The 24,034-nt window shown below is 37.9% G+C and overlaps 1 protein-coding gene and 1 long non-coding RNA gene across 2 annotated transcripts in view; both read left to right on the forward strand.

The window, feature by feature from the left end:
• Positions 1-13,123, forward strand: part of LOC113429031 (natural killer cells antigen CD94-like) — a 14,820-nt gene extending 1,697 nt beyond the window's left edge. Inside the window, exons 2-6 of the mRNA XM_087958865.1 lie at positions 252-347; positions 1,503-1,652; positions 2,619-2,800; positions 3,409-3,506; positions 12,659-13,123. Of these exons, the coding sequence (XP_087814991.1) occupies positions 252-347; positions 1,503-1,652; positions 2,619-2,800; positions 3,409-3,506; positions 12,659-12,803 (671 nt within the window). The 3' untranslated portion in view covers positions 12,804-13,123. The remainder of the gene's footprint in view (positions 1-251; positions 348-1,502; positions 1,653-2,618; positions 2,801-3,408; positions 3,507-12,658) is intronic.
• Positions 1-24,034, forward strand: part of LOC148131869 (uncharacterized) — a 312,201-nt gene that overhangs the window by 62,587 nt on the left and 225,580 nt on the right. The window lies entirely within an intron of this gene.

A 24,034-nucleotide genomic window follows, 5' to 3' on the forward strand; every position in this document is an offset into this window, starting at 1 on the left:
AGATTCTCAAATGAATTCAACCCTTTTAACAGAATGTAGATAATGGAATGTTGATTTTTTTTTTTTTTTGCTTCTCTAATGAAAAGTTGCCGAATTTATTAACGGCCATAAGAATCCTTTGCATGACGAGTTATTTTCTGCTGTATGCTTTTTAAAAGGCTGTGTCTTATACCTAAACATTCGTAGTAATTTGCCATCTTCTGTAAGCATCTTGGCCTTTCTTCTTGTGACAGCCGCATTTCTAATTCCAGATCGTATAAATATAGAAATCCGGAACATAGATGAGGAGCAAGAGCTGCAGCACCCTTCTCCCAATGGAAATGCACGAGGACAAGAGGAAGAACCAGGTATAGTAACAGTATCGAGATCTGGAAGCCATTCACCCAAATGAGGGATTGAATTGTCCAAGCCATGGCCACGGAGCAATACAAAACGCATACCCTGTCCCCGATTGGACTTTGAAAAATTGCTGAATTTTAATCTTTCACGAGACAGAGAGCAGGCGTTCAGAGTCTGTTGCAGGGGACAGCCTTAAAATAAATGTAGTGAAATAAAGAAGCAAATGGGACTAGAGAGAGAGGGGCTAGTCCTAGTAAGTGGTAACAAGTCACTGACCTAAAATGTATAGGATTAGAAGAGAGCGTGGGAAGTCAGCTTCAAACATACAAGAATATAGATTTTAGGTATGTTCCTTGTCCAGGATGCTGTAGAACGGAGAAGAGATAAAATGGATTTGTTCCAGGGACCATTTGTAATTTATTTCAAGCAATTAAATGTCTTAGGCCAATTTTACCCCACCTTTGTGCAGACTTTGTGTAGTTTCTCTGCAGTACCATCAATTTATTTATTCCTTTGTTTTTTTTATCTGTTCATTTATTCATTCCTTCATTCCATTTCTATAGGTACTCTATTCAACCAACTGGGTGGCTTACAATTCTAAAATTATAGAATGATTAATATAATTAAAAACAATAAAACATTAAAAACATCCAGAAAATTAATAGAAACAGCAGCCAATGTAATTAATCAACTAATGGTAAAGCCAAGGAATGGGGCCCTTACCCCATTCCAAGTTCCAGGCCCAGGAACCCAGCCAAGTTTTTAATGCCTTGGGAAAGGCCAACAAGCCTCCAGATCCATCGTGGACACCAAGGAGATCCTGCAAGTCTTCTTAGAAAGGGGAGGAGGAAAAGATAAAGATAAGTTAAAATACAATAAGATAAAATGATAAGATGGCAGGAACTCTGAAGCAGTTTTATTTGCTCAGTTAGAACATGGTAGTTCATCAGAATCAGACTGACATTTTGATTGACATTTTAATTGAGGACAGTTATTGACTTTGGAAATTAAAAAGCAAAAAGCAAGAAAATCTCAGCAACTTAGAAATGTTTATAATATTTTATTTAGGGATTTCTGCTCATCAGTATCCAGGTTTCTTTCTAGCTTCCTTTGATGTAACAGATGACTGCTGATGAATCTTGTTTCTCTTCTTTTTTGTGCAGAACCAAGATCTTACTCTAAAAGAAGAATTGAAATAATTGGAATTGCCATTGTCATCCTCCTGATCATCCTGATCATCCTCCAGAGTATCCCCATTGCCCATGTCCTGTCAAGCACCACGGAAAATCAGAAGACCGAGGCAGTTCAAACCGGTATAAAATTTTACTGCAATCTTAAGCTGTCTACAAGACTCTGAACTACTAATAGCCAAAGCAAATTGGTGGTAGACAAGAGTCAAAGGCATTCATGGTGGGCTGGACTTAGATCTCTTGTGGGTGCGAAGGGACTCAAGACTGATGATGTGATTCACCCCTCCCTTGGGCTCAGCCCGGTCATCTCCTACATCTCATTTATTACCAGGGTAAGGAATCCAGACCCTAATCCTGTTCCTGTGAAAAGCTTCCCCATGAGTTCATGAAGCTGAATGACTTCCGCAGATGGGTTAGAAACATAGTGTTGGCCTTGCCCTGCTTTTTAGTCCCTGCAATCTGCTTCATCTAGTCCAGGAAAACTTCAGTTCCTTTGTTTGGAAAAAGTCTCGGTGTTTGGTTGAAAGTATCACTGAATCTTATTTTGTGAGATTAATCCAGAATGAGATCACCAGAAAGGGAAGGGGAATACTCATTTGGCACTAGTGAGAAGAGCAGAAATAATGGTTTAAGGAGCTTACAGGAAAAAGAAATTATAAATAGAAAACAAGTGACTGTAATAGTAAAGGCAAATCTCAAAAAATAAAATGAGCAGACGTGCATTTCTTTATTTAGTGATTTCCTGCCAAAAGCAATAATTGTGAAAAAGATGGACCAAATGTCAAACAGGTTGACCAAATCAGTGGAAAATCTCACAAAGAGATTCATGGCTGAATAAGTAGATTTACATGTGCTTTCTTGGATTCAAATCCACCATGTAAATCACTGCTCAGTCCACAATCTCTATTAATCTGAGGATTATAGAATGGGAGTTGTTACAACAGCTAGAACATTGGGTCTCCTTATCCAGATTGGGTTTTGTTAGAAATCAGCAACAGGTTCTAATTTAGCAGGATGGTCCCATCCTACTTATAAGAACACAAGACGGAATAAGTTAGTTTCTATTCTTTTTGTCTCTTTTTGTTCTAGGAACATCAGTGCCATTAAACTACCAACAGGATGCCTTTTATTGCCCACTTGACTGGTTTGGACATAATAAAAGCTGCTACAAATTGTCAGAGGAGGAGAAGAACTGGAATGAGAGCAAGAACTCTTGTTTTTTGCATAATGCTACCTTGGCCAAAATTACAGAGGAGGAAATTGCGACTAATGTAAGTGGTTTTCACCAGGCTAAATCAGTTCCTATAAATAATGTTGCATCATTGATGATGCATGCTCTTTTACAATGTGAAAAAGTTTTTCTGCTAATACTAGTAAAAAATAAAATCTCCTTAGATGCCTTTCTGAACAAAAGCTTCAGGAGCCTCTTAAACCTTCTCCAGGTTCCAAAGAATGCTGGTTTTACAAATTAAACTCTGTTGACATAGAAAATTAAAACATCATTAAACATCTCTAAACATCATTAAAATTAGTCAGTCATTTACTTATTTCATTTTTTTCCCTGCATAGAAACTTGGAAACATCTAATAATCATCCCCCAATGCATAAAAATCCTCAGAAGCAGAGGAAGCCAAAAATAAAATGGTAGACATTGTCAAGATCCATTCTAGGAAAATCAGTTTTTTTTAACCTTCTACAAAAGGTTTAAAAATTACTTCAAAAAAAAAGTTAACGAGGGTCTCTCGTTTTTGCCTTTCATTAAAGGAACTACTACCTGTGTTCAAAAGATGGTTTTAGTCTTTTCAGCCTATATGTAAGTTCAGAAATTCAGCTGGGAATTGTAACGATGCAACGTTCTAACATGCACCATTTTTTAAAGGGTATTATGAGGATGTTCACAAAAGTCCATGTCTTTTGGATCGGCCTCACGAGAGAACCGAATCAACACTGGAAGTGGCTAGATGGAAAAAATGCAACGTAAGTTCTTACTCTTTCCCTTTCAGCTCTTCCCAGCTCAGATCCGATCTTAGAACGAACTTCCTGGCTGCTAGTATTCAGGCGTTGCCCTCTAAAAAGATTTGGCCCTACTAATGTAGTTAAAAACGTATTATGAGGAGTCCTTGACTTATAGCCATTCATTTAGCAACCATTCTGAAAAAGAATATACGTATGACCAGTCTTGTATGATCTGATGGCAACCCACGTGTATTTATTATTTTTATTTTATTTATTTATTCAGATAATTTATATGGGCCACCCAACTCAGAAACTCATTCATGGCGGCTCTGGGCAATTTACAGAAATAAAGCAACAATGCTAAACCCAATAAATCCCTCTCTCCCTGGTGACATCAGACCAGCCAGTTGATGGGCTGCAAATCAACCTGGGACCCCCAGATCTGCTAGCAAAACTCTCACATTGGTTGCAGAATCCCAGGGTCATTGATCACTGTTTGTGACCTTCTCAGCTGGTTTCCATCCAGCAAAATCAATAGGAGAAGCTGATTCACTTAAAAAAAACCCCCACATAATTCACTTAACAACTGCAGTGATCTGCTTAATAAGCGTGGCAAAAAGGTCACAAAATCAGGCATAATTCACTTATGTGAGGGGCTTGGTGCAGTCTGAGCTCCCAACTCACTTAAGAACCATCTTGTTTAGCAATGGAAATATCTAGTCCCGATAGTGATTGCAAGTCGAGAACTATCAGAATAATTATTGTGTTCAGAATCTGAACTGACTCCAGAATGCTGAGCTCCTGGGACACAGATCTACTGTGTCCCAATAGACAATAAACCAACACTTCCTAATCAATGAATTGGAGAACAATCTGCACAATCATCTTTACTTGAGATTTAAAGATAGAAGAGGCTACAGGACATTTTGGGAAGGCTGGAGTATAGTTCATAAACAAGAATTTCCAAACTGCTGTCTCTCAATTCATTAAAAACTCATTAATCTTCTGTTGGGTTTACTGCTCCAACTGAGCCTTGATACTTTTTATTGTAATAGCAATAGCACTTAGACTTATATACCACTTTACAGTGCTTTACACTTACAGCCCTTTCACAGCAGTTTACAGAGTCAGCATATTGCCCCCAAAATATGGGTCCTCATTTTACCTCAGAAGGATGGAAGGCTGAGTCAGCCTTGACCCTGGTGAGATTTGATCTGCCAAACTGCTGGCAGCCGGCAGAAGTAGCCTGCAGTACTGCATTCTAACCACTGTGTCACCACAGCTCTTAATGCCCGTTTCTTAGTGCCCCTTTCTTAGTCTTTTTTTTTTAAACAGTTTATTAGTTTTTACAATTAAAAACAACCAACGATACATACACAAATAAACGAGAGAAAAAAAGAAGGAAGAAAAGAAAGAAAAGATTGAAAAGAAAGGAAAAAGAAGGAAAAAGAAGGAAGAAAAGTTAAAAGCATTCTTATTTTTACAGTTTGCAAGATCTTTTTTTCACAGCCTTTGATTTATGTCATATATACACACCTATTCTATACATATATCACTATCTCATTATTATAGGTTAATACTTTCCTCTTTTGCCTTATGGTATATAATTTATCTTTGATCAATCCAATTGTACCAACAATTCCAACTATCATAATATAGTGAAGTATCTTTGTTTTTTAGTGCCAAAGTCAGTTTGTCCATTTCTGCACATTTTGAAATTTTATCAATAATCACTTCATCTGGTGGAATTTGATGTTGTTTCCAATATTGAGCGAAGGCTAATCTGGCCGCGGTTAAGATATGTATTGTTATGTATTTAGCTTTTTTGGAAATTTGTTTGTCAAAGATCCCTAGTAGGAAGGACTCTGGTTTATATTCGATCTGCTCTTTTGTAATTTCTTCCAACCAAGTTTTGATTTTCTTCCAGTAATTTTGGGTTTCTGTACATGTCCACCACATATGGAAAAAGGTTCCTTCTTTTTTCTTGCATTTCCAACAATATGGACTCATGTTGGGGTGCATCTTCGCTAGTCTCGAAGGAGGGAGATGCCATCTATAAAACATTTTATAAAGATTTTCCTTGTATGCTACCGATTTTGTGATCTTATTATTCCTGCCCCAAACTTTTTCCCATTCCGCTAGTGTAATACTACGTCCTACGTTCCGACTCCACGCAATCATATTCCCTTTTACAATTTCTTCTTCTAATTCTGTTTCTAGTAAATAATTGTAAAATTTTGTTATGTTTTTTTTGTCCGGTCCTAATAAAATTTTATCTAATTGTTGAAGTTTGTTGTTAATTCCAAATTCTTTCTTGTCTTGTTTGTACCTACTTTGAATCTGAAGGTAAACCCATTGATCAATTTTTTGTCCCTGGTCCTGAATGTCCTGCCTCGATTTCAAATTTCCTTGTGGGTCCAATAAGTCTTTATATTTAATCATTTTAGTAATTTCCAGATTGTTTGGGTGAATCATCGCCTCCATTGTTGAAATCCATATTGGTATTTTTATGTAATGTTTTTTCCGTATTTTCTTCCAAATTGTTAGTAGCGTGTCTCTAATTAAATGTCTATGAAAATACTTTTGACTGGTTTTCCCTACGTCCCATAAGAAAGCGTGCCACCCCCTTTGTAAGTCGTGGCCTTCTAGAAATAATATTCTTTTATTAGTTAAATTCACCCAGTCCTTCAACCAAACTAACGAGGTGGCCATATAATATAACTCCCAGTTTGGGACTGCTAACCCTCCTCTGCTCTTCATATCTTGCATTGCTTTTACATTTATTCTGGGTTTTTTCCCTTGCCAAATAAATTTGAGGGTTATTTTGTTAAGTTCTTCGAAGAACTTTTTGTGTAATTTAATTGGGATCGTTTGGAATATGTATAGAAATTTGGGGAGAATGTTCATTTTAATGGTGGCAATCCTACCTAATAGTGAAATTTGAAGTTTACTCCATGATTCTAAATCTTTCTTTACCTGATGTAACAATTTGTCATAATTATTTTCTTTAAGTGACTTACAGTGTGGTGTTAGCCAAATTCCTAGATATTTCACTTTCTTTGTCACTTGTATTTCCATTGTTTCTTCTAATTCTATTTTCTGTTTTTCTGTTAAATTTTTGGTCATTAATTTGGTTTTTTCCTGTTTATTTTAAGTCCTGCTACTGCTCCAAATTTCTCTAGTTCTTTCATCAATTTTAGTCCCCTATCTATTGGTTCTTCAATGAAGAAAATCATGTCGTCCGCAAATGCTTGCAATTTAAATTCCTCTTTCTTAACCGTTAATCCCTTTATATCTGAATTTCGCCTAATTCGCGTTAATAATGTCTCTAATGATAATATGAAGAGCAGAGGAGAGAGTGGGCAGCCCTGTCTCACTCCTTTTTCTATCTTTATTGGGCGAGTGTGTTCCCGTTTATTATTATATTGGCTTGTTGTGTGTCATAGATAGTTGTTATAATATTTTCAAATTTGGTACCCAGATTCAAATTATAAATTTTTTGAATTAAAAATTGCCAATTCAGATTATCGAAAGCTTTTTCTGCATCTAGGAACATGAGTGCTACTTGTCTCTCAGGGTGGGCTTCATAAAATTCTAGTACGTCTAATACTATTCTTAGATTATTCTTTATTTGCCTAGTTGGAAGGAATCCGTTTTGATCTTCATGTATATACAAGTTTAGCAATCTTTTTAATCTGTTTGCTATAATAGAAGTGAATATTTTATAATCGGTATTTAGGAGTGAAATCGGCCTGTAATTGTTTATATATCTGGGATCTGTATCCTCCTTCGGGATCAGCGAAATCAGCGCCCCCCTCCATGAGTCCGGCATCCTGGCTGCTAGTAAAACGTCATTAAAAACTTCCAACATAAATGGTCCGATTTGTTCTACTATTCCCTTGTAGAGCTCCCCTGGGATTCCATCTGGGCCCGGGTTTTTGTTATTTTTCTGGTTATCTATTGCTGATTTCAATTCCAATTCAGTAATGTCTTTATTTAATAGTTTTGCCATTTCTTCCCCAATTACCTTATCTTTAACTTCATCTAAATAGTTCCTTATTCTATCTTCACTAACCTCTTCTTTTTTGTATAGATCTTCAAAGTATTTATGAATGATTTCTTTTTTCTGTTCTATTTCCTGGTATATATCTCCCTTGTTATCTATTAACTGGTATATCATTCTCTTTTCTTTCTTTTTTTTTTAATTTATAAGATAGCCATCTTCCTGGCTTGTTGGCATGTTCAAAATAGGTTTGTCTAGTCAAATTCAAATTTGTAATCATTTTCTCTTGTTCGATTAAATTCAATTTATGTTTAGCTATACTTATCTGGTTTTGCAGTTTTGTATCTTTTGGAGTATTCTGTAGTAGAGTTTCTAGCTCCTTAATTCTTTGTTGTAGTTTATTTTGTTGGGAATATTTTTCCTTATTTCTCTTGGCATTATAAGAGATTGTTATACCTCTTATTACCGCCTTCATTGTATCCCATATATTTTGTTTTGTAGTTTCTCCATTATCGTTTTCTTTTATAAAAAAGTTTAATTCCTCCTTTAATTTATTGATGTATTCTTTCTCTTTTATTAATTGAGTGTTTAACGTCCATCTTTTCTTTGGTTTTACCCTACCCTTCCATATTATCTGAATTGGGTTATGATCTGCCCATTCATTGGGCAAAATTTCCACTTCTTTTATTTCGTTTGCTATTTCCCCATTCATCCATGCCATATCTATCCGTGTCCATGTTTGGTGGGGATTTGAATAGAATGTAAACTGTTTTTTCCCAGGATGTAGTCTTCTCCATATATCTGTCAAATTTAGCTCTTTCATCATTTCCCTGCAAATCTTAGGGAGCTCTCTTTCCCCCTTTTTATTTTTCCCGCCGTTGCTGTGGTCTTTTTGATATTCAACAATAGAATTGAAGTCCCCTATAATACAGATGTTTTTTTGTTGCAATTCAACCATTTTTCCATATAGGTGTTTAAAAAACTCTTTTTGGTCCCCGTTCGGGGCGTAAATTACTACTAAGAGAATTGGGATGTCATTAATCCAGATCTGTAAAACCAGAGTCCTTCCTTCCGAATCCGACCATATTGGCTCTGCTTTTAAATCCTCTTTTACATATACTGCAATTCCTTTCTTTTTACACTCGTCTGCTGGTGTGGTAAATAACTTTCCTAATTTCGGGCATTCTAAATATTTTTCATCTTTCTTCATTATGTGCGTTTCTTGTAGGCATGTTATATCGGCCTTTTGTTTGATTAATTTAGTTAATATCCTTTTTCTTTTATTCGTTGAATTTAAACCATTTATATTTATTGATAGTAATTTTTTTTCTTCTCCCATTTATTTAGTTCTGTTTCGCTCTTTGGCGTGTAACAGCTCCTGTTTCTCCTTGCGTTTGTGTTTGTGTGATTCCTTCTGTCTTTTGTTGCGAATGAGTGTCCTCTTGGTTCCCTACAGATCTGATTCTATTTTTATGTCCACCGTATTCTTCTTGAGAATTTGTCTCCGATTCCTCCCTACTACTTTGCTCCTGTGGGCCCACCATCCGTTCATAAAAGTCCTGAGCTTTTTCCATGGTGTCTATTTTAATTTTCCTCTCTTTCCACGACACTAGCATCCCTTCTGGTATAAGCCATTTGAATGTAATTCTTTTTTGGTTTAAATAAGCTGCCAGAAATTTGTAATCGCGCCTTTGTTCCCTTACTCTTCTCGGAATCTGTTTAAGAATTATAATTTCTTTTTCTTTATACGTTATTGTTTTATCTCTAGAAATTCTATATATCATATCACGGGTACATCTTCTGGTGAATCGTATGTGAACTTCCCTGGGGCATTTGTGTCGTCTTGCGTAATTTGTATTGACCCGGTAAACTTCATCAAACTCTTTTTGGATATCATCTCTGTCCTTCTTCAAAAGGCCGGACAGTATTTCTGCCATCAAGTATTCCAGGTCTTCCTCTTTTGATTCCGCCACATTTTGAAATCTTAAGTAAGTTGCCGCCTTGTCCATCTCTAGGAGGACCAATGAGTCGTCCATTTCTTTACTCATGTTTTTAAGATCTTCATCCACTCTTTCTAATTCCTTTTCCGTTCGGTCAGTTCTTTTTTCTACCTCTTTTATTATAACTTCATTTTTCTCCAAGGCCTGTTGCAGTACTCCCACTTTATCCTCTACTTTAAAGATGTCCGCCTTCATTTCTGCCTTTAATTTCCCCATCTCTTCCTTCAGTTCATTAATATCTGCTCTTGTTTCCCTGTGGTTTTTAGTCATTATTTCTTGCAGTTTTGTCAATGAGTCCTGTAAAGTTAGAAACATTGCTTGGATGTTGGCATTCGAGATGCTAGTTTGCTTCTCTATTGGTAGTGTTTCCTCTATTGTTTTTTGCACCATGGGTGAAGTTGTTGCTAAAGTAGTTGTTATTGTGGGGTTGACCTTTCTGCCAGTTTTCAACGCTGTAGTAGATGTAGAAGTCATTTCCTGTAAAATTTGTTTTTGTTGTTGCACAATGCTAAGTATATTGTTCCAAATTGGCATTCAGTGTTCTTAAATCTATTACTAGAATTGCTCAAGGTCTATCAATCTGTTAAATAATTGTATTCTTAACTAATTAATAAGATAAATCTGTATTTCACTGATTTAACTTAAATGTAAAGTAAGCTTAGTTACAAAAAATGTTGCATTCCTAAATATTCCTAGATATGATCACACAATGCAATATGATATTAAACTAGAGAACTCTAAAATTGTTAATTAATCAATACCCAATATTCCTACTATCCCCCCTATATTCCCACACAGAATATAGCAATCTTTGTTATTAATAACTTAACTAAATTAATTAATCCAATATTTAACAACCTAATATAATGTGCATATCTATCAAGAGAAAATCAAAGAAAAAGCATAATTCAACATAACATGATATCAACTGATAGGAAAGAAGGGAGAATATTTTAAGTAAATATATGCGCAAAGAGGAAAGTAAAAAAGAAAGAAAGAGAAGCTCTAGAAATATAATTTTTAGTTTTCACTTTTCAATTTGGGAGCTTTCACTTTAAGCACACCAGAAATGGAAGGTGAAAAGCTGCTGAGTAACAGCTACAATTAAACAGCGTTCTCACTCATTCAAAGGTTTCCAATTTTTTCAATTGCCCTGATTTCCTTCAAGAGAGGAGGGGAAAAAAGCTGTCTCCTCCAGTGGAGCAATATCCTCAGGTTCCCAGGGATTGTTTGAATAAATTGTGTCCTTTCAGTCAGTTAAGTCTGTTACTTTGTTGCAGCCACCTCAGCGTTCTAAATGCCCTTCCCCGATCAGCTTAGTTCTGCTTTCTGGCTCCGGTTGTAAAAGGATCTGCTCAAATGCAAATGGTAACTAGATCTTTTCAGTCACTTCGTAATGCTGGATTCCTCTTTAAATCTTTGTTATTCCACCTCTCTTCTGTCTGCCGAGCCCCTTCGCTTTCACTTGCAAATTCGCTTTTGGCCGCTTTCTCTTAGGGCTCCCAACAGATGCTCTTACAATATATCACAGCTTAAAGTCAATCTGTATTCTTCCAAATTTCTTCTCCGCCACTAACTTTAATCATCACTCTCTTTCCCAACGAACTTGCAAACTGTCACTCACTCTTTCCTTCACATCGGTGGCAGTCAGGACTTCGGAGCCTCCATTAACATGGGGCTATTCTTGATCGTTGGGCCCTGGAGGGTTTCCTCTTCGTTGCAGGGGGGGTTGCCTTCCCCACCCTACGATCCGAGGTTCCCCCACACCGGCACGGGTCTCTCCAGGACTCGAGCACCCCGAAAGATTGCACCAAACTCAAGAAAAGGTTAGCTGAAACCACAGCAGATTTCTACCCCTCTGCTCGTCCTTGCCTTGCCACCGGAAGCTCATTATCAATCCCCTGCGCAAGGATGACACGCAAATTCGTGAAGCATTCCATATTTTTGTCACAAATTAATCAAATAAACCCTTTCTTAGTCTTTAGCCGCCTTGAAAAAGGTAAGAGTTTTATAGGCCCAAGGACTTTTCTGGTTCACTCAGCTCTCGGGCATTGAAATTATAGTTTCCCAAGCAACAGGACTACAGGAGCATTGCCCACTCAAGTTGCCCACTGGAGAACACAGTTCTGTAAGAACAATGGAAATGGAACAAATAGGAAAGATACAGCAATAAATTCACCATCATCCTGCAGTTCTCCTATTAGTTCAATTTGCCCTTGGTCATAATAATCTTATTGTCAATTCTCCAGTAAAACGTTCCCTCCAAACTTTCCCTTAAATGGTTATTCCGCCCACTCAGAGTTAAACCAAGGCAATTATGGGTAACTCCCATAATGTTACATTGATTCTGTGGGAATTTGGTGTATTTTCAGCACATTGGGGTTAGTCAGAGATGGCACCAGATTGGTATATTTGTTACGTGAAGTAAGAGTTAACAAAAGCATGTTGTAGGCCACTCAGAATTGCCTGTGTGTGAGTTGGGCAGTGATATAAATTTGTTTAATAAATAAAGTCAGAACTGAGGAAGCATCTTGGATGAGAAGTGAAACATCTTCAAGGAAGAAATGAAGGGAAGTCCAGTTGCCTTTGAAAAAGCATCGTTGAGGCAACCATGACCTGAATGACTGAGAATCTCTGTAGAGATTGAATTAAATTTACACAGGAAGTAAAACTGTGAAGGAAGCCGTAAGGAACGGCACATTGTACCCAGGTCCTGTCCTAATGTCCACAAGTCAATTTGTCAGATAGACAACCTCCTGAAGAGCTACTACTACTTACAGCAGATAGTAAATTACCTTGGAGTTTCCCAGAGTAGTGCCTTCTGATTAGGTTGCACTGCAACTTCTATTATTCTCAGTCATTGTGTCCAAGGATAGGAAATATGGTGGCTGTGGTCCAGTCCAGCATTTCTAGATCAGGGGTCTCTAACCTTGGCAACTTTCAGATTTGTGGACTTCAACTCCCAGAATTCCTCAGCCAGCTTCTGGCTGAGGAATTCTGGGAGTTGAAGTCCACAAATCTGAAAGTTGCCAAGGTTAGAGACCCCTGTTCTAGAGGGTTCCAGGCAAGGCAAGGGAAGGCTCAGCTAGATGAATTGCAAACTCAAGATTCCTTTGGTAACAGCTATGTGGGACATTATCTCCACTGCCTAATTTCTGCTTCTATTGCAGGATGGAAGTCAAGGGAAATGGAGGAGATTGTGCATTTTTGGACGAAGAAGTCACAGCCATGTCGGTGAGATGCAGCACTGAACACTACTACATGTGCAAAAAACCAATGCTCCAAAAGATCCTGAAAGAGAACTGGAACTGTTGACTTTAAACAGTTCATTTAGTGACTATTCAAAGTTATAACAGCATGTCTCTTTAACTTTCTCCCAACGTGAGCTGGCGATTTATGTTATTGCGATTGGAACAAATGGGCTTTGGTAAAAAATTTACTCAAGCCATTGCAACGATATATTATGAACAAACTGCAAAGATTATGGTAAATGGAGAATTAACAGAATCCATAGATATAAGAAAAGGGACAAGACAAGGTTGTCCACTGTCGCCTCTGCTGTTTGTGTTAACTTTGGAAGTGTTGAACAGGAATATTAGAGAAGATAAAGAAATAAAAGGAATGAAAATTAAAAAGGAAGAGTATAAATTGCAAGCTTTTGCAGATGATCTGGTATTTATACTAGAGGATCCATTGGAAACAGCACCTAAATTAATAGAAAAGATAGAAGAATATGGAAAAGTAGCAGGTTTGAAAATAAATAAAGATAAAACAAAGATATTAACAAAAAATATATTAGCAAGACGAAAGAAAGAGTTGGAAGAAGTTTTAGAAATACAGGTCATAAAAAAGGTTAAGTATTTAGGGATACACATTACACCAAGATGTAGTACATTTAAGGAGGACAATTATATTAAACTCAAACAGCAGATTGCGACAGATTTGACAATTATTCAGAGCTTTTTAAACCACCTTCTCTCCTCCCACTTCTACACTTCATAAATCACGAGAACCAATTAACTGCCACTGGAATTTCTTAATACTCCATACAGAATAACCTTGAACTTTTCAACTCCTCCAACTCTCAAAAAAATGTGGCAGCTGAATTTCAAAGCTGACAGTATGTATATAAGATGGAAGATGTTTTTTATGTTTTTATGTTTTGTTTGTATGTGTTTGTCTTAAAAAAATAAAAACTTTTTCAAAAAAACAAAACAAATTATGCTTCTTGGCTTGTACTACTTGTTAAGCCTGGTCCCCCAACGAGTGTTAAGGAAACACGCTAAACAGAATGTGCAGCGTTAGTCAGGTAGGCAGACAGGTAAATGTGTGAGATAAGTTTGTATATTAGTTAACACTCAGTAAAAAGCAGATACGCTTGTGCTATCAAAACATAGTTTATTCCATTAAGAATTTATAGCATAGTCAAAAACAGTCCATTGGTCATGTATCATTTCATTCAGTCCATTCAGGGATACTCAATTTGCAATGTCCGTGTTGAATATTCAATATCAGTTCACTTACAATAAATACTCCTTTCTCTCTCCCGTTCCAGTAGGGAAAAACGCAGTCATCAATCCATCCACTAATTAGGGATCATTAAACCAGAGAGCGAGCTGTTGTCTTGCTCCTTTTATGGTGCTTTTACAACCACACCCTTAATTACATTCTTGCAGTTAAAGTTGCACACACTTTAACCAAAAACCATGATAAGTTATTTATTATTTTACCTAAACCAGTTAGGGTAAACAATGTTATCCCTAACATTCTCCCCTTTTGGGTAATAATAATATAACCATTTACACCTTTAAATCATAGTTATTACAACTCTCTTTAAACTTGACTATACCTTGAGCTTTTGTAAACTGGTCTGCAAAGTTTTCTTCCGTCATGCAGTATTCCAGTTTAATTAGACCATTCTTCACAGATTCTCTAACATTTAAGTATCTTAAATCAGTATGTTTTGATCTAGTTTTTACAGCAATATTAGTAGCCAATTGTATGGCTGCCTGGTTGTACACAATAATGGAATCTTTAACAGTTATACCCATGTCTAATAATAACTGTTTGTACAGAATTAAGTCAGTGCATAGTAATGACAGACATGAAAATTCCGCTTCCATTGTGGACAAGCTGATATGCTGTTGTCTGATTGATCTCCACCCTATTAGTGTTTTAGCAAATAATATAGCCATCCCAGAGGTTGATTTTCTAGTGCTTATGTCAGTTGCAAAACTTGCATCTGCATAGGCACTAAGACTCAAATCACCCCTTGGCTCTAGATACAATGCATGGTGCATTGTTCCTTTAAGATATCTTAAAATTCTTTTTAATGCTTGCCAATGACATTGATGTGGATCTGCATTAAATCGCGCCAGCTGATTAACGCTATAAGCAATATCTGGCCTTGACCAATTGCTAATATATGATAAGCTACCAATCAAAGATTGATAGATGGACTTATCGAATTTGGGACTTTGAGCATCAGTTTGGCAAACTTCCTGACTCATTGGAGTCTTTGCCGGCTTACAAAGTTCCATTTTATACGTTTTAATTAATTGGCAAATTTTATCTTCTTGAGATATCTTAAATCCATTTTTGGTTTTGTTAATTGTCAACCCTAGATACCTTTTAATCTCACCTAAATGCTTTAATTTTATCTTTTTGGCTAATAATGATATAATCTCAGTAGCTTCATTATTAGTCTTAGTAATTAAAGCAATATCATCTGTAAATAATAACAATAATGCCACCGATCCATTATTTTCTCTTTTAAACATACATGGATCTGCTAAACCAGATTTAAACCCTATATTGTTTAACTCTTTCACAATATATTGGTTCCATTCATAGCCAGATTGTTTCAATCCATAGAGACTCCTTTTGAGTTTCCAACAATCATTACTATTTGCTTTATTATCTTTTATACCAACTGGTTTTTTCAAATATATAGTGTGCTGCAATGGTGCATGCAGATAGGCAGTTTCTACATCTAAATGGTTAATGATATAATTTTTCTTAGCTGCCCACACTAAAGCTGCTCTCAAAGTTGTAGCCTTTAAATTTGGTGCAAATACCTCATCATAATCATATACAGTTTGATTAAATCCTTGAGCTACCAACCTAGCTTTATGGGTAACAGTCCCATTTCTACCAGTCTTTAATTTAAATATCCATTTGCACCCAATGGACTTTTCTCCTGGAGGTAATTTGGTATCTTCATAAACTTTCATTTCCTTTAATGAATTAAGTTCTTTTTCCATTGCCTTTTGCCAATTCTCCTGATCCTTAGTAGGATACATCCTAAGTTCATCTATACTAGTTGGAACTTTACTTATTTGGCAAACTATACTTGCTTGATACCTATCAGGTGGTCTGGTTACACGTGTTGTACGTCTAGGTATTACAGGACTTACAGGTGGACTTTCCTTTACTACCTGTTCTTGATTATCTATCTCTTCCTGATCAACTGTTTCCTCTTGTTCTGGTCCTATTTGCTCTTCGTGGACTTCTTCTTTAATTCTTCATCCTATAACTAGTCTTTTTGTCTTTTGAAGGGTTCAATAATTACATCATTATCTGAATCTTGCTCTAATCTATTCCATCCTACATGTTCTAGGAATTGTGCACTAGTGCCGCAGTAAACTCTAGATGTACCTGGTTCCCAGAATCTATAAGATCTGTGATTGGATTCATATCCTACAAAAAATAACCTTTTAGCTCTATGCTGTCCTTTGTGTCTGAGTTGTGTAGGGATATGCACCCATGCTGGTGCTCCAAATGTGTGCATGTAACTTAAATCAGGTTTCCTACCATGCCAGAGTGTGAATGGTAATTCACCTGTTGTTGAATTAACATTATTTAATATATGATTAGCACACATTATTGCTTCTCCCCACAAATTGTCAGGTAATCCTGAATCAGACAATATAGTACGTGCCATTGATTGTAGTGTTTGGCCTCGTCTCTCTATAAAGGCATTATGTTGTGGCCTATATGGTGCAGACTTTTAATGTTGAATACCTGCCATCCTAAGTCTACTCTGGAATTTATTATTTGTAAATTCCGTACCATTATCTGTTATAAGAGTTACTAATTTCTTTTTAGTTTTCCTTTCTGCAAATTTTATCCAATTAAAGAGATTTAGATACGTTTCAGTTTTGCTTTTCATCAAATAGCAGAAACCATATCTAGAATAGTGGTCCATTATACTTAGTATGTATTGAGCGCCTCCTACACTTGGTTTTTTCGGACCTATTATATCGGCAAATACTACCTCTAAAGGTTCTTTGGTAGTAAATCCATCAACTCTATTTGCCGGTATGACCTTGCTTTTGTTTTGATTGCAAGCAGAACATTGCAAATACTTATTACAAGGTTTCAAACTTATTCCTTTAGATAGTTGAACAGTTTTCTTAAGCATTTTAAAATTTAAATGCCCTAGGCGTCGGTGTAACAAGTGAATACATTCATCATGAGGTTTCTTATTATCATAAACCGTGTTAGCCACCTCTAGACCATTATAATTTAACACATACAATTCACCTCTTAAAGTTGCAGTAATTTTCTTACCTTCTTTTTCAATTATGCAGTTATCTCCCCTAAAGGTAACTACATATCCTAGTTTAACCAAAATTCTAACTGAAAGCAAATTAAACTTAAGTTGTGGTACATATAACATTTTTACATTCTCTTTTATGCAAGAACAATGTGCAATACCTTCACCTTTTGCTTTCAATTTCCAGCCATTAGCTAATGATATATGCTGTGAACTCATGGACATGTTAACAAAATTTTTGTTATCATTTGTTATACAGTGGGATGCTCCACTGTCAACCACCCATAAATTATTTTTCACAGCTTCATTACTATACATGGCTAACTCAAAATTTTTATTTTTATTTTGATGACTTTTAGTATTCTGGCTGGCGCTCTGGCGCTTTGCTTTCTTACAAAATCTTGCCAAATGTCCTCTTCCTCCACAATTGAAACACTTTTTAATTGCGTATGCAGTAGGAGATTCAATATCTTCTTTTTGAGGTTGCTCCCTCCTTAACTGATCTCTTTCAAGCCTTCTTCTGGCCTCTTCAATCAATCTGCCAGTGATATCAGTTAAAGTTAGACTTTCCTTAGGCAAAATTTCAAGGGAAGTGACGTAGTCATCAAAACTTTCGTCTAATGAAGACAGAATTATGTAGACCTGGTGTAGTTCAGAGAAAATAAGCTCCTTCTCGTTCAGTTCTTGAAAAATACTTTTCATAGTATTCAAATGACTCAGCATATCGCCATTCTTTTGGAGATGCGTCCTGAAAAGCTTCCGTGTAAGATTTATGTAAGCACCAACGTTATCTCGGACATAAATTCTCTTCAGTTTCTGCCAACACCCAACAGCCGTTTGCTCTCCGCAGATATGAACAAGTTGCTGGTCAGATAGAGTTAGTCCTATTATGCAAAGAGCTTGTTCATTTTTCTGTTTAAAGTCTTCTATCTTTTGACTATCTTCCTCATTCTCCGGATCCCATTCCTCTACATTTGGTGGGTTTTCAATTATGTTCCACAGACCTTCTCTTCTTAGAAGTAAACTACATTTCATAGACCATGAAACATAGTTTGTTCCATCCAGCTTGGATATAAGGGACAAACTTTGTAGATTGACTTGGGTCATGTTTTCTATATATGGATATAAAACTATACTTAATAAAACACAGCTGTCTGTTTACTGTAACGTGTAACAACACAAACTCTCACTTTTACATAAACCTGTTTTATCCTAGTTAAACTGACTTTGCAGCCTCTGGGCCCATAACCAGTGTTAAGCCTGGTCCCCCAACGAGTGTTAAGGAAACACGCTAAACCAGGGGTGTCCAACCTTTCACCTTCCCTGGGCCACATTAGAAGATGAAAATTTGGTTTGGGCCGCACATAATTAAATTAAATAATAAATTAAATTAAATTAAATTAAATTAAATTAAATTAAATTAAATTAAATTAAATTAAATTAAATTAAATTAAATTAAATTAAATTAAATTAAATTAAATTAAATTAAATTAAATTATTAATAAAATTAAATTATTAATAAAATTAAATTATTATTTATTATTTATTATTAATTATTTATTAAAAATTATTTGTTTTTTATTTTATAATTTTCCGGCCAAATTTTGTGGGGTGGGGGCGAGGGGGGGAAAGAAAGCTTGCCCACCTCGCGCCTACCTCTCCTCCTGAAAATTATTTATTTTTTATTAATTTTCCGGCCAAATTTTGCAGGGTGGGGGGGGGAAGAAAGCTCGCCCGCCTCACGCCTACCTCTCCTCCTGCAAATGCAGCAGCGGCGGTGGCGGCGGGGGGGCAGAAGCAGCAGCGGCGGCAGCAGCGGCGGGGCAGAAGCAGCAGCGGTGGCGGCGGCGGCAACAGCAGGAGGTGGCGGGGCAGGACTTTTGGGCTGCAGCTGCCCGCTTTTCTGTTGCTCGCCTCGCCCCGCCTCGCGCCTACCTCTTCTCCTGCAAATGCAGCAGCGGAGGCGGCGGTGGCGGGGGCAGAAGCAGCAGCGGCGGTGGGGGCAGAAGCAGCAGTGGCGGCGGCGGCGGGGGGGGGGCAGAAGCAACAGCGGCGGCAGCAGCGGTGGCGGCAGCGGCAACAGCAGGAGGTGGCAGGGTGGGACTCTTGGGCTGTGGCTGCCCGCCTTTTCTGTTGCTCGCCTCGCCCCGCCTCGCGCCTGCCTCTCCTCCTCCTCCTCGCTGGATCTTTCATGAAGGTTGGGGTGGGCGTTGGGCCGCATTACGAGGCGACCTGGGCCGCATGTGGCCCGTGGGCCGCGGGTTGGACAAGCCTGTGCTAAACAGAATGTGCAGCGTTAGCCAGGTAGGCAGACAGGTAAATGTGTGAGATAAGTTTGTATATTAGTTAACACTCAGTAAAAAGCAGATACGCTTGTGCTATCAAAATATAGTTTATTCCATTAAGAATCTATAGCATAGTCAAAAACAGTCCATTGGTCATGTATCATTTCATTCAGTCCATTCAGGGATACTCAATTTGCAATGTCCGTGTTGAATATTCAATGTCAATTCACTTACAATAAATCAGTTCGTATTATCTCTTCTCGCTGTTGAGAAATCAACACTCCTTTCTCTCTCCCGTTCCAGTAAGGAAAAACGCAGTCATCAATCCATCCACTAATTAGGGATCATTAAACCAGAGAGCGAGCTGTTGTCTTGCTCCTTTTATGGTGCTTTTACAACCACACCCTTAATTACATTCTTGCAGTTAAAGTTGCACACACTTTAACCAACAAACCATGATAAGTTATTTATTATTTTACCTAAACCAGTTAGGGTAAACAATGTTATCCCTAACACTACTGAAGGGAATAGTAATAATAAATAAAGAAATGTCGTAGAATATATTATAGCATTAAATAGAAAGTTACTCTATAGGCATTTGTTATCTTGCTGTTGTAAAAAAAAGATTTCCTTAACCCTTCACTTCTATCAAATTCTGTACCTGTCAACAGTGGTGTCCCCCAAGGCAGTGTTCTAGGACCAACTCTTTTCATTCTCTAAATAAATGACCCCTGTGATCGTATCAAGAGCAACTGCGTTCTCTTCGCTGATGATGTAAAGCTATTCAACACCACAGACAATACTGCTACCCTTCAGAAAGACCTTGACTATGTATCAGAATGGTCAAACAAATGGCAACTTCAAATCTCAACAAATAAATGCTCTGTCCTACATATTGGCAAAAAAAAATATCAGAAAATAAAATACAGGCTGAATAGTCAAGACCTTGTTGACGATCTAAACTCTGTCAAGGATCTTGGAGTATTCATCTCTAATGACCTAAGTGCTAGAGCCCACTGTAACTACATAGCCAAAAAGGCATTAAGAGTTGTTAACCTAATGTTACATAGCTTTTTCTCTGGTAATACACTAATAACTAGAGCATACAAAACATTTGCTAGACCAATACTCAAATACAGCTCATCAGTCTGGAACCCACATTATGTATCTGATATTAGCACAGTTGAGAAAGTCCAGAAATATTTCACAAGAAGAGTTCTCCACTCCTCTACTTGTTGCAGAATACCTTATGCCACCAAACTCGAAATTCTAGACCTAGAAAACCTAGAACTACGCTGCCTTCTGTCTGATCTAAGTATAGTATATAAAATCATACATTGCAATGTCCTACCTGTCAGTGAATACTTCAGCTTCAGCGATAACAACACAAGAGCAAACAATAGATACAAACTCAAAGTTAACCGCACCAAACTTGATTGCAGGAAATACGACTTCAGCAACAGAGTGGTCAATGTCTGGAATACTCTACCTGACTCTGTGCTTTGTTCCCCAAACCCAAAAAACTTTAACCTTAGACCAGGCTTGTCCAACCCGCGGCCCACAGGCCACATGCGGCCCAGGTCACCTCGTAATGCGGCCCAACGCCCACCCCAACCTTCATGAAAGATCCAGCGAGGAGGAGGAGGAGAGGCAGGCGCGAGGCGGGGCGAGGCGAGCAACAGAAAAGGCGGGCAGCCGCAGCCCAAAAGTCCCACCCTGCCACCTCCTGCTGTTGCCGCCGCCACCGCCACCGCTGCTGCTTCTGCCCCCATCGCTGCTGCCGCCGCTGTTGCTTCTGCCCCCACCCCCGCTGCCGCCGCTGCTGCTTCTGCCCCCACCACCGCCGCCGCTGCTGCATTTGCAGAAGAGGTAGGTGCGAGGCGGGCGAGGCGAGCAACAGAAAAAGCGGGCAGCTGCAGCCCAAAAGTCCTGCCCCGCCACCTCCTGCTGTTGCCGCCGCCGCCACCGCTGCTGCTTCTGCCCCCGCCGCTGCTGCCGCCGCTGCTGCTTCTGCCCCCCCTCACCGCCACCGCCGCTGCTGCATTTGCAGGAGGAGAGGTAGGCGTGAGGCGGGCAAGCTTTCTTCCCCCTCCCCCCACCCCGCAAAATTTGGCCAGAAAATTAATAAAAAATAAATAATTTGCAGGAGGAGAGGTAGGCGCGAGGTGGGCGAGCTTTCTTCCCCCCCTCCCCCCACAAAATTTGGCCGGAAAATTATAAAATAAAAAACAAATAATTTTTAATAAATAATTAATAATAAATAATAATTTAATTTAATTTAATTTAATTTAATTTAATTTAATTTAATTTAATTTAATTTAATTTAATTTAATTTAATTTAATTTAATTTAATTATTTAATTTAATTTAATTATTTAATTTAATTTAATTTATTATTTAATTTAATTATGTGCGGCCCAAACCAAATTTTCATCTTCTAATGTGGCCCAGGGAAGGTGAAAGGTTGGACACCCCTGCCTTAGACTGTCTACTATTGACCTCACCCCTTTCCTAAGAGGTCTGTAGGGGGCGTAGGTAAGAGCACCAATGTCCCTGCCCTATTGTTTCTTTTATTTATTTTTTCTTATATGTATCTGTGTATTCATAACTATGTTTTTACTTATACCTATTATCTTGTAAGCAATTGACAAAAATAAATACATTACATCCTTCTCCTATCAAGGCATATGGTTCTCCCCTCTAAATCAATCTGAATCCATCTGTTTTCCTGGATTGACACATCTCACCCCGGCATCCTCTGGGAATGTAACTGTCTCCCAAGCCTCACAGAGTAATCCACATCTTTGAAGTGTGCTCCTCAAATGATCAATTAGGGAGACAATGGGAGAAAAGATAACAGCCAAAAGAACCTGTCTGTTGCAGGAAGATGTAAATCTTAGTTAGATTACATGACTAGAGATTTACAAGGTAATTAGAGAACTAAGAACAAAGACTTTTGCATGTATAAAAAGGATAGGACATCTTTCTGTATTTTGTAGAATTTTCCTCCCATGTCTCTTGTGATATGCTAGGAATTTCTTATCCAGAACTTTAACTTTTATAAAAAATAAAGTCTGCTTTCTTTGATTTGCAAGATTTGCTTTCTTTCTTTCTTTCTTTCTTTGCTTTCTTCTTTGATTTGCAAGCCTCTGTTTAACTCTTTGTTTTGGTTCATTTTTGGCTTAAGTGTACTGCCAGACCTTACACTACATAAATAGTAGTAAACAACAAATAAAACTTTATATCTAGTCAGCAAAAACAAAAAAGACAAATCCTTCTTTGTGGGCCACAAAGAAGATTGGTTTAATGTCATTAACCCTTCATCCTTTCAAAATGGAGTGCATCAAATTATAGTTTTGTCTTCGTGCTGCATAGGAAATGTGAGCTCTTTTTTCACCAACTGCAAATGTGAAACCACAAAGAAATGCGCTCACAAGGGTTCCTACACTGATGAAAATCCTGAATGCTAACCACAACAGATATAAATGGTAGCAGAGCTGCTTTTTAATGAAGGACTGTATTAGCCTTCCAATGTGGCATCTCCCTTGGTCTTAGATATCCAAGGTATCTGTCCAGCCTCATAGAAAGACAACACAGATTCCAGGAAAGTCTCTTTAATTGTGTAGGTGGGTAAACACAGAATCCTGGAGACTGCAAGTGGAATTTCCCCATTTTTGGAGAATTAATCATTTAATTTTGGAATGATTTGAAATGCTGCTTCCCAGGTTTTCTGCTCCTAGGGCCAAGATGTGGCTTATGAGATAAGCTGCCAACTAATCTCTTGTGTTACCTCTTCCCAGGCCAAGAAAACAAACGTATGAATTGTTGAACAAAACAACCTAGAGTTCTCAAGGCACAAACGACTAGGTTCAAATTATATTTTATGGTGGTTGATATGAGACGTTTGTGCTGATACGCTACGTTTCGCTTTTGCCAAACATGGAACTCTACATTATGGCCAAACTTCTCCACTTTGGTTTCATCTGTCCAGAGGACATTGTACCAAAAGCCTTGTGATTTGAGGTGAAAAGCAAGCTCTTGAGAGGAGGCTCAAAGACCGAGAAAATGATCCAATCCGCTCATCTTGTGATAAGCAACGTAGGCCAGGTGGTCCCAAAGGTGACTTTTTTTTGCAAAAGGCAACTGGACTTTCTTGGTTTCCCCACCCCCACTTTTGAAATGTTTTGCTTCTCATCCAAGAAGCTTCTTCAGTTCTAACTTTTTCCCCCCAGATAGAACTGAAGAAGCTTCTTGGATGAGAAGTGAACTGTTTTCAAAAGAAAACCAAGAAAGCCCAGTAGCCTTTTGCAAAAAAAAGCACCTTTGGGATCAACTGTGACCTGGATGATTGAGAATAGACATTTTCATAGACATTTAGACCAGCTGGCCTGAAACCTGGGAAGAAGAATTTCATATCCAAACCTGCTCTGCTCTAATGGCATCACTATAAACGAGGGCTGAAAATTCCATTTGTGGTTTCCAAAAATTCAGTAGATATGTATCCCAAGCTATCATTGAAGAGACTAAATGAAATTTGTATGATAGCTTCTTGGCCAGCTGGAGGGACTTGACTTTGGGGCCACTTAGATGAGACTTCAGACAACCAGATTGGTTTAGTGGTTAATGCAACCAGTTAGAAAGCGGGCGACCATGAGTTTAAGTCCCACCTTAGTCATGAATGCCATCTGGGCGACTTTGGGCCAG

The sequence above is a fragment of the Notechis scutatus genome, chromosome 2 (genome assembly GCF_049901735.1).
Source record: "Notechis scutatus isolate UNSWTSFEM ecotype Mainland chromosome 2, rNotScu1.2, whole genome shotgun sequence".
NCBI lineage: Eukaryota > Metazoa > Chordata > Lepidosauria > Squamata > Elapidae > Notechis > Notechis scutatus.